Source organism: Stegodyphus dumicola, chromosome 10 (assembly GCF_044657685.1).
Source record: "Stegodyphus dumicola isolate Sdum_Otavi_A_Nest chromosome 10, ASM4465768v1".
In the NCBI taxonomy this organism is placed as follows: Eukaryota; Metazoa; Arthropoda; class Arachnida; order Araneae; family Eresidae; genus Stegodyphus; species Stegodyphus dumicola.
The window spans coordinates 120,967,027-120,979,031 of record NC_140777.1 but is presented as its reverse complement, the minus strand read 5'-3'; the positions used below and the strand labels follow the sequence as shown (position 1 = coordinate 120,979,031).

At 31.8% G+C, this 12,005-nt stretch overlaps 1 protein-coding gene across 1 annotated transcript in view; it reads left to right on the top strand.

Moving 5' to 3' along the window:
• The window catches only part of LOC118200502 (uncharacterized), a 203,638-nt gene that overhangs the window by 175,086 nt on the left and 16,547 nt on the right, over positions 1-12,005 (top strand). The window contains exon 12 of the mRNA XM_035372459.2: positions 7,057-7,085. Coding sequence (XP_035228350.2) covers positions 7,057-7,085 — 29 coding nt within the window. The remainder of the gene's footprint in view (positions 1-7,056; positions 7,086-12,005) is intronic.

Here is a 12,005-nt window from a genome sequence, read left to right as displayed (position 1 = left end):
AAAGTCAATCATAAATTCTTACTTATCAATCTTTCCTATTTTTTTAATGAGAAAATTTCAAAAATCAGTTTGTTCTTAATTTTTCATACTGGTATTTGCTAAATACCATTTTGATTGTTCTAAAATCAACATTTAGAGCTTGCGATGACATTTCAAAGTTTTACATAAAAGTGTAACAAATACAGAAACTTGCATTGCACGTTTTTAGAGAAATCTCTTTGAGTATATATGTAAACTGAAGAACGAAAAATATTCTGAGTACACAAGTACTATCTCATACATCTATCATTCTTTATTACACTAATCAAAGCTAATAACACTGCTTTCTCTTTTCAGTTGTAAGCAGAAATCGTAAAATACAATTAAAATATATTTAAGTCATCTAAATTTTTAATTAAAAATTAGATTTCCATTAAATCATGAATTTCGCATATAATACAACAAAATAATTCATTCAAATTGCCATAAAAATATGTGTATATATTTCATTAATATTTAAAACATTTTATACAAGAATAAATAAAACTTACCAAACAGTTACATAAACTGAAAGCCTTATTTAAACTGAACACAAATTATCTATTTTACTAAAGTTTGAAGTTTGGGTTTCCTTAAAATGTGTAGTGTCCAGGCGGGTTAACTTCTATCTCTATACTGGAGTAGCAGGAGGATATACTGGAGCTATACTACACAGGAGAAGAGTTCAAAACCTTTATTAACTCTTTAAAATTTACACTGCGTCAACTCGACGCTAACAAACTTCGCCTCTACTAGGGAAAAAGCAGGTAATTGAAAATCAAAAGTTGAAATGTTTAACAAGCGCTAAACTAACCTACAGGGCTCAGCGAGATACCGAACTTCGTCCCCCTTCTAAAACTAATGGCAGCTGATAAATGCATTTAAGCCACTTGAACCAGCAATTGTACCTACGGCAGAGAAGGCTGCTCGAGCCCAACTCTCTCTCTTCTCTTCTAAAACCTCGATATTTAAACTTTTTCTCCACAAAGTAGAATTTGCATTTACGTCACACGCGCTACCAAATTTAACTATTCTGGCACCGATAAATTAGGGGAAAGAAGGCTTATAGGAAAGTCTGAACTAAAATTTAAATTATTAGTTAAAATAAATATAAATCCCTACAAGTGTTTCTCAGCCCATCATTCTTTTGAGTATAGTTTTTAAGCAAAGTATTACATGATGCTTTTATAACAAAATTTAGAATATTTTTCTAAGGTGAATTTTTATTACATTGGTCATAGGTTATGCATTCACTGTCTATTAAAATTTGATACGTTATTGCCATGCAAGAGACTTTGTGATTTTTATACTTTGTGACTTTTATAAATCATCTTGACAAAGCGAACTGTGCACCGTTTTTGTGTAAAGCCAAGTTTGGTGTTATTTTAAAATGTGCTTTTCGTGTTTCTTCAACGGACTTTGATTTATCATCATAACCGCTCTGCTTAAAACAAGGATCAATCTGAATTTGACTTTATGTCATGTGACTTTACGATGTACTTGTTTCTCCTGCTCTATGCACGCTCGCGTAGCTGCTTACTGTGTGTAAGATTTCAGCCGCACATACTCATGTATTTACGAAGGCATTATTGCTTAAAAGGACTAATTGCAGCATCTTTGTTTACTTTCTTTGTTACATCTTTTTTATGCTTGAACTTTCACGAAGGAATGATTTTCCTGACTTGCCACCTGTGTTTCTTAGTTTTTTCGTCCCCAGGACGCGGCACACAAGACAGTGTGCCTTTGATTGAAAAAAAAAAATAAAGTAAGAACCTAAGGGCCAAGATATCTACTGGTAATTACTCTTTGTAGTAGAGGCCAGACTTTAAATTTACGATCCAGATCCAGCCATGCAAGAGATCGCTGATTGCGTACTTTTAAAAACCTGTCTTCATGTTCTTCAGATACTAATTTTTTTACTACAATATAGGTACATGATACGACAATTATTACATCTGGTTGTGACATACCAACCCACGTCAGTCCATATTCAGTATGAAACGATATTCTTCATCCAACCCAAAAGTTTTGTCTAAAGCTAGGTTTTCCCGACAATATCTCATATTTCACAGGCTTCAGAAATCTATATAGGCAATATACAGCGAGATATGTTATGAGTAGCAGAACATTAATAGAATCCTGTTCGTTTTGAGTTACCTGTAACGTACAGAAGGCACTAATAAAATTCTTGTGAGTATTAATGAGGTCAATATTATCTGTATTAGAACTTCATATTTCAATTTTTCCAAACTTTTTTGATTCAAGAATCAGATGTAATTAATTTTGCATTAAGATATTTTAAAGTCAAGCCTTAACTATATTTGATTAATAGTTTACAACTTTCTAGCTGATGCCAGAAGTTTACAACTTTCTAGTTTTAGAGCAGAAAAAGATGCAGTTAGCATTTGCATATTTTCCATAAGAACAGGTTTATTTGAATCTGAGTCGAAAAACGCATTAAAGTCTGGGAAATGAAAACAAGTTTCTTTTCTGGTTGATGTTTATAAACTATAGATATTTTAGGTGAAGTGGCAAAGTAAGAAATTGCTTTTGAATTAATAGAATTGTTATCACTCACCATTTTCGATCACCATAAAAACAATTTCCTCCAGCTTAAGAATTATTTTTTTAGGCACAGCAACCGTCCTTCAGCTGTTACTTTTGCAATAGATAAAATATGAGCAACGTCTTTATAAGACGACAGAAAACTCTGAATCATAAATACGTATGCTGTAGTAGCTGCGTGGACACTCACGTGATATCATATATATTTCCTCCTTTGAATTCAAAAACGACTTCATTCATCAAAAGTGCAGCACATGAGTCATTTTGGTGTAATAATGGGAACTTGAACCCAATATATGACAAAAATTTACTGTCATGCTGTTCCATTTTGGGATTTCGCTAAAATAAAGAACATATCTCCGCAGGGTACTTGGATGCGGCAAGATCATGTTTCCTGAAGACATTATGAAACGATATTCATGAGAAGATACTGGATAAAGCAGTCAACAAAAGATTAAACATCAGTACTGTAATGACTTCGTACTTTTTTCTGCATTAAAAGACCTATTTGTTCATTTCTGAACTGTATCGTATGCAAGTTATCAACACCTGAATTAGTTTCTATATCATCTAGCAGCGTTTGTACCATATGTAGTTTAGAATCGTTTTCATGACAAAGATTACAACAAACAGCATTTGGTTTCTCAATGACTGTTGTAACATTGTTACAGTTACTTATGTTTTTAGGTATGACAGTATTTTCTACCTTTGTTGCTTGAATGCTTTTAATGTAAATATTTAAATGAAGCCCTTCAGACACCACTACTGATGCTACATATACATGGTGCAGTTCGTAAAGTTATCAAAGCAAAAATGATAATGTCTGATTTCTGAATGACTAACCTTTGTTCTGGCAAACTAATTAAGCACAACTTTTCAGAAAGCTCAGAAAGACTAGTAAATGTCTTTTTTTTTTTTTTTTTTTTTTTTTTTTTTTATGGTCTTTTTTGGATTTTATGTTTTTAGTAATTGCAGTTTCTAAAGCCTTGTTTTCCAAGCTTTCTTTCTTGCAGTCGAAACTTTCTCTTTTATTAGAGCATCTTGATAAATAAGCAGCACAGTTAGGAAGTTTTGTAGACGAGATTGCATGCTAGACGAGAAATGATGTAAAACTTCTGTTACTTTTCAGCCGGTTCTTTCGTCGTACATTTTCGAAACTCTTTCCATGTTGCATGCAGGAAAATGAAGCTCACAGCCCTAATGAAATAAAAGAGACAATTAGAGCCCTCATAAAAATTCTATAAGGAACAAAAATTCGTTTTTTTTTTTTTTAATCTTTCTAAAATGTTGCAATAAATGTATTGTGCAGTAAAAAATGTTAGCTTAATTGAAAATCAAGAATTTTTATTATTCAGTAAGTTAAGAAATTTTCTTCTTATAACAAGAAAACAAAATATGTTTAATTTAAAATTGAATGGTTTTGCCAGATTCCTTATTACCTTAAATTCGAAGCTAAATTTTAGTGAACATATAGTTTTAAAATACTTATTATAGTTCAAGAATATATTTAAGGAAAGTTTCTACTTTTGTTTACATTTTTAAAATTATAAATACAATTTTGACTAATGTACTTCATAATGTTTTACAAGTCTCTTTTAAATATTACTGAATTTGAGAACAGACATCAATTGTTCAGTTTTTATGTAGACTAAGTTTTAAATTATTTTGGACATAAAATGCTGCATTTTTAGTACTACATAAAATTAATATTGTAGTCCTCTTATGTCAATATCACTCCAGATTACTATGGCATGTTCCAAATATTTGTTAGTTACAATACTTAAATTATTTAACGATTTAATTAACATTTTCTTAAATTAACGACTCATAAAAGGATTAGAATTATAACTAGAATAATCATAAATTTTTTCATTACAAATTTATATTCACCAAAAAGTATTTTATTATTGAGTTGTGAAAGGTGACAACTGAAAATTTCAAATCATCTGACATTTTGCATACAAAAATATATAGCTAAAATCGCTTTTTTTCTCTTAATTCTTTTGAAAATATTTCTTACCTAGAACAAGAAAATTCAGTTGTATAAATGTAGTTAACGATATGGAATACATTAAAATATATAATGAGCAGATTGATATTTAGTATGATAGACAGTAATCAAGAAAACATATGTTTCTTACCCTAGAAGCTTTTGTAGGCTGGAAGTTTTTTCGATGGATCGGAGATCTTTCGATCTTTTTCTTTTTTCGGAGATCTGGAGAAACGAAAAACACTTTTACATAAACTGACACTTTTGGCTGGAGTTTCCTTTGCATCCAGGGACGCAACATGTAGCTGGCATGATGTGTGGTTTATTCCAAAACGTAAACGAAAAGCACAAGGAAGAGAAAAACGTTTTCTACAGGAGATACAAAAATACAGCAATGGCGATCAGTCACAACAACACTACCGAAAATGGTGAACATATCAGTCAAATGTCAAGGCTAGTAGTCTCCTCATCGTGATGTAGCGAGGGGAGTTGATAGGGCCTTCTTAACTCTCGGTGGTGTCGGTCCGACCCGAAAGTTGACATAGACAAGTATAATGCAAAAATATCTCAGCGTCGCAGAAGTCTAATCGCTAGGAAATCAACGATAGAACGGGGCCTTCAAGCAGACAGGCCATTCTCTTAATTCACCTTCCAAAACCCAAACATATTTCTAACTCATTTAAATACACGAGCGCTAGGTCAATTATATACTGGCAAGCAAGCGTAAATTGAAAGCAAGAGCGATAGGAAAGGTTGCTTAAAAATAAAATAAGCGTTAAGTAAATTAAGTAAATCCCCATAAGTTTGATACAGAAAATTTTCAGGCATCTATTTGTGTCAAATAATCAAACTTTTGAAATTTTTAGAGGTTGTTAAGCCTATTGTGAAGGTAACGCCCGAATTAATGCTCTTAGAAACCTTAAGTACTTAAAAGATTTGGGTGCCTCCGCGTATATTTACAATAAAACGCTTATACTTTTTTCCATTTCTCTTCTTTTGATCTTGGTTTAGCTGTACCATAATGTCCATGGTAAAAACAGACATGAGAAATATTTGTGATGCCCACTTTCCTCCGTTCTTAGGTACCTCTTTGTGGTACCCCTTTTACTGTAGTTCTTTTGTGGGACAGTCAAGTACCTTTTGTGGTGTCCCTTTCTCAGTAGTTCTTAAGTACATTTTTCGTGGTGCTCTAAGGGTGCGCTTATTTTGCTTAATGGTAATCTATCTTTGGTGAATGTATCTCAGATAGTGAAATGTTTTGTAGAGGTATTTAAGAGATATTTCCAAGGATGGGTTTGTATTTTTATCTCTGATATTATAATAGGACGGCGCTTATTGCATCCTTGTTTTGACTGATTGTACTGATAAGCGATCTAGGAAGACTTCAGTGTTGGGTCTCAACATATTCTGCGGAACAGAATGTAGTTCATTGTTAATGGCGGCATTTGCTTCATCAATCACTCGCAAATGAAATGCAAAGATCTGTTAACCGCAGAGTAAATCGCTCGAAATTGTGAAATCTGGTGAGCGGCGTGGTCAAGTAAAATGGCCAGAGCGGAAAATCATGATCTGAGAATGCCTATCGGTTGTAGCTAAACTTGTATTCTCCGCTGCAGCATTCTGTTAGAACTAATATGTATTCACCATCTGTCTTGCCTACAGTTCCGGCGATCTTCATTGTTCTACCACAATATCTATTGAAGGTCTGTAACATAGCCTGTTTGAAAGAATTCAAACTTCGGCCAATCACTGTTATGAATTCCAGAGTTACGTCGCGCGAATTTGCTGGCAATTTGTTTAATGATTAACATTATCTAAATTAAGAAGGCTTAATAACCGCTGCAATATGCAATAGCACTGACCAACTGTCTATGTCACGTTGATTACATGACTTCTTGCTGTCCACTGATATCACACAAGCCTATGGTAAGTCAAATCAATAGACACAACATAAGCCACTCTGTTCAGGATTGAATTTTCAATTATTTCAAAAGTAGTAAATTTGTAATTCTGGTGCAAGTAACATTTTAATATATTATTCGCCTTAATTGCTTTGGATATTAATGATTTGAAAAGATTTCTTTCCTCAGAATAATCCTGAATAATTTGCATAAGGCTGTATTACCGTTATTTTCTATTACTGCAAGATTAGGAAAAAATTGTTTTCTTTAATCAATAAATTTCTTTTATGTGGTTCTACTTTGTATTTCTATTTGGTACTAACGTGTTATCGCAACCACCTGAGTAGAAATCGCCAAACTCTGGCAGCCGTGCTTATAGCAGTTCTTATTTAACCATATCCATTATAAGTTAAATTCTGAAAATTCGCTGGATCTTTTTCTTCTGTAAAATAACGCCAAATTACGCTAAAGCGATGGAATTAATACGTAACTACTTTCTTTTTTGCATATTTAAAGTATTTTATATGTATCATACTTATGAAATTCTGAATATTATTAATTTTCTGTATATTCCGTTTAAAGGATGATCCTGTCGAAGGTTCTGGAAAAACGTAAGTGAAATGTGCTTACACGTTTTTAGTGCTATCTGCATAATATGTCAACCTATTGGAACACAGGTTTTCAAATTTAAATATTTGGGATAAATGTTTGAAAAGTAAAGAAAATTAAGATATACAAAGCATTTATGAATTATATAAGAAAAGCGTAATGTGTTTAATGTTGCTATTATACCGGAAGTTTCTATTTTAGTCTGCTATTAATGTTATAGTAGTCATGCATATAAATAGAATTTAATCTAACCTCCGCTGATTTTCAGTAAAATCCTATCCCTTTGAACTTTACAGTGACGTAATGCACTGAAACTTCGGCCAATCACTGTTATGAATTCCAGAGTTACGTCGCGCGAATTTGCTGGCAATTTGTTTAATGATTAACATTATCTAAATTCGTAAGAATTGAAATGAAATCAGAATGAATTCATTATTTATTTAAAAGCGATCGCCCGTAGTTTAGGAACTAATTGTGCTCACAATTGAAACTTCGGCTAATACTTGGTATGAATTCCAGAATAACGACGTGCGAATTTGCTGGCAATTTGGTTGGTAGCGGACCTCGTTCATATGGCCGATTTTGACTGAAAACCTCATGTTTTTTAATTTAATATTTTTAAGGCCATGTTCTTAGCTATCGAAAACAGATTTTCTCTTCTCGATATGTTGGTTTGAACTGGAGATATACAGATTTTTCTGAGATACAACAAACCAGAAGTAACTGTCTGCCACACCGGAAGTTAAAGTTTAAAGGGGAAATTAAAGGTACAATTTCCACCTTTTTGTGTGTTATTTATAAATTAAATAATTTTAAGCATTTCGATATGTTTGGAGAATCTGGTAAAACATGTTCATTATGTATTTTCACTTTTACGTTTGGCAACAACATTTCAAACTTATTGTTTTGTTTACATTGAGCTTTTCATATTTCGGTTTTGTGAACACATTTCCTGCTCTAATTTATAAGCTAAAGATTCATTTTTCTGAACTTTGTTTATTCTATTTAATAATTAAAAGTTCGAGAATGCCAAAATATACACGTAGTCATTCAAAAAAGCGAAAATTTTACGGCAACCGATACACTAAATATGTGACTGCTGATTCTGGTAATCACAATGAAATTAAAACATCTGTCTGGGCTAGTGAGGCTAAATTATCTGGAACATTTATTGCAAATGAAAAAAGTGATTTTGATGAATGAAAAGGTAATCATAATGTTAATGTTTCTATTCTTTTAAATATTATACTCTCACTTTACTATCGATGTAGAACGCAGGAGCATTTTTAATGAATATATGTGTATATAATGTCATGTAGCAAGCTGAAAACTTTAAACGTGATTTTTGATTAATAGTTTTTTCATGATTTATGTTCACGGCAACCATGATAACTCTAAACGCTCATTATAGAATCACCTGATATTTTGCACACTCGTTTTATACATTATTATGCATAATTTAGACTAAAATTTTAAAACTTAATCCAATAGAACTTAAGTTACATCATTTTTTCTTCAATTGCGTATGTATTTTGTAAAACAAAATTAGTGTTTACTGACATATTTGGCCATATTTTGCTAGTAAATCACTATTTTCAAATTATTATAGTTCAATGCATGCTTCTGGGTAGTATGCATAAAATATAGTACAAAATAGATTTTTATCAACAATATTTTCTTGTCAGTGATTGTTGATGTTTCTATAAACTTTGTTATAAAATTTTCAGCTTTTTGCATAAATTTCTCAAATTAATGATTTTTTTATCGCTTTTGCAGTGATTACATTTAAGTTTGAATACAATTCATTAAAAAATCACATAAATTTAAAAATATAACAGACATTTTGAAAAACGCCCTTCGAACGAGGTCGGTTACCTAAATGATCAATATTATCTAAATTCGTAGAACTACAAATGAAATCAGAATGAATTTATTATTTATTAAATAACGATTTGTCTATAGTTTAGGAACTATTGTGCGAAAAGAAACTTACTAAATTGAGCTCCATGTACAATGTTCTAAATTGCTGAGCCAGATATTTACTCTTAACAAGAAGAATGGAAATTTAATTTGTAAAAATTCAAAGATATTCATAGAAAAAGCTCATTTCATTTCATTCACTGTGAAAAAAGGGGGCTAATACGAATCTTTTCCCTTAATTAGTATTTCTTTAGTAGAATCCTTAACAATATGGCAGTCTAGGAACTAAGCCGAATTTCAATTATCTTTGACTAGTTATTCGGCATTTTTTACCAGTTGCAAGATATCTTCAATGCAAAGACTTAAATCTTACCTACTAACTTAAATCGTTTACTCATTAAACTTAAAGTAAACTCTAACTTAAATCATTTACTCATTAAACTTAAATCGTTTACTCATTAAACTTAAACTAAACTCTAACTTTAATCGTTTACTCATTAAACTTAAACTAAACTCTAAATTTAATCGTTTACTCATTAAAATTCATTTTGTGCTTCATGCTTTCTTCTAGTCACGTAGGGAAGAGTGTGCAGAATTTCATCTTAAACTGGTATTATTTGTTGTTAACCTTTAAAATCTAACTTATCTAAGTTTCAAACTGTACACAAAGAAATATCTATTAGAGATGGCTGATTGAGTGTCTTGCAATTCTTTGCCTTCCTCCGATGATATACCTTATGATTAAAGTGACCACACGTCCCGATTTTGGCGGGGCAGTCCCGCTTTATGGAGGACTATCCCGAGTCCCGCCGATTTTTTAAAATGTCCCGCTTTTTAGAAAATGTCTGCCTTTCTTATTTTAAATGTACTGTAAAAATATATTATCTATTATTTATTAATTATTATAGTGAATATAAAGAAATAAAAATACATAAATAAAAAAACACATAAAATGCATGCAGAGTACACTAAATTAAGCGATGTAACGAGTTAGATTTACTCGGCGGTGTTCGATCATTGTAGTTACGTCTCGCCAAGGAATATGTATTGTTAACGGAGGAACAGCTAGCATTAGCTGAAGGGTTATTTGCTTTTCACACCATAAACCACAATCAAAGTTTCAGATCAATTATTGTACGTCCAAATGATCATAAAATTGTGCGACAAAACATTTGCATGTGCAAGAAAAAAAAACGAAGAAATTATTTGTAATGTTTTTTCACTATATTCGTTTTCACAATTGCAGAAAGAATTAGATAAATGCACATTTATATCTATATATTATGGGGCTTCCAACTACAGAGATTTTAAATTATTTCCCATAATTGTTAGACTTTTTGATCCAGAAACAGGAATTTAAAAAAATTAGAACATTAGAGTTTGGGTACTATCCCGTTTTGAGGACCGTAAAAAAATTGCAGTGAAAATATATGCGCAAAAGCGACAAATCTAGCAAAAGCGCCCATTTAACAGCGCGCCAAATCTAGCGTACGCTCTGATTTCAGATTGCGTAAGTTTATATATTTCTATATTTCTTAAGACGCCACTGAAATACTAGTTTAATTTTTAAATCCTTTTTTTATTTTAAATCCTTTTTTGATATCCTCTGGATTTAACAATTTGGGAATTGCCCATGACGAAAATTCTGCAATAGAATTTTGGGTAAAGTGCAGAATCACCCACTACTTGACGCGTTTTTAAGAATTGCACATACTCGGTATCCATGTACACATCGACCTATTTTCCCTTAAAAAAAAAAATCCCAGAATTGCACAAAAATGACACTGCGCACACCCTTGACTTTATCTATGTATACATCGATCTATTTCCACTTAAAAAGTAAAAGAAAATTGACAAAAGTCCGATTGTTTTTACCCTTGTAAAAAGCGGCAAACAGATAAGTGAGAGATTCTGCACTTTACCGAGAATTGTTTCAAAGAAAAGGCATCATTCATTATAGAAAATTATGTTTGAACAACCAACGAGATGAAATTATGCTTTAGCGATAACTCGGTAACGAAATAGCGATGCAGGCATCCATTCAGTTATGTTTAGCAAATTTCATATAAATTATAATAATAATCTTAAATAGTTATTTACTCTTATGCTTCCATTCAGTCATGTTTAGCCTTTTTTATATAAATTATAATAATAAAAAATATTATATGAAATTAGCCTTTCATCTAAATTAAAACATCTAAATAGTTATTTAATATTATACTTCCTTTCTTGCGTTAGGGTTGCCGCAATTTTTTTGGCACCACTGGCATCAACAATAGTTTGACGATTTTTTACGGCCCTCAAAACCGAAAAGTACCAGATTTTGTTTCATTGCCGAGTGAAACTTCACAATAAGTACTATTTTTTTATTCAATAAGTACTATTTTAAAAAAGAATAATTTGAACAATAAAGTTATTACATATTGCGAGGATAACATTAACGTAAATTTTGGTAGAGAAGCTAGAAGAGGCATCAATGACGTTTTTACGAAACTTAAACGAACATTTGAACCAAAAATTTATCAGAGTAGGTTGCGCAGCGCATATTCTACACAATACTATTCAAACAGCATCTGACTTACTTCCAGTGGATGTTGAAAATATTATCGCAAAAATTTATTCGTATATATATATATGTGTGTATACTGTGCGTGTGGAAAGTTTGAAAGATTTTTGTGAAAGCGCAGAAATCGAATATAAAAGAATTATTGGTTACAACAAAAACACAATGCAGCTAGCTCTTTTACCAGCTGTAGAAAATATTAAAAAATATACGAAACATTAAAATCATACTTTTCATCACAAAATAAATGTCCAAGAATATTGCAGCTCTTTTTTGAAAATGACACATCACAAGTTTGGCTGCAGTTCATCCACAACCAACCCAAGCAGCACATGACGTAGCAAAGACGCTGCAAACTGGTCCAAGAGGTTGCAAAGTGGTAGTAGTGGCAACGTCTTTGCTACGCCACGTGCTACTTAGGAAGCTACATTATTTCACA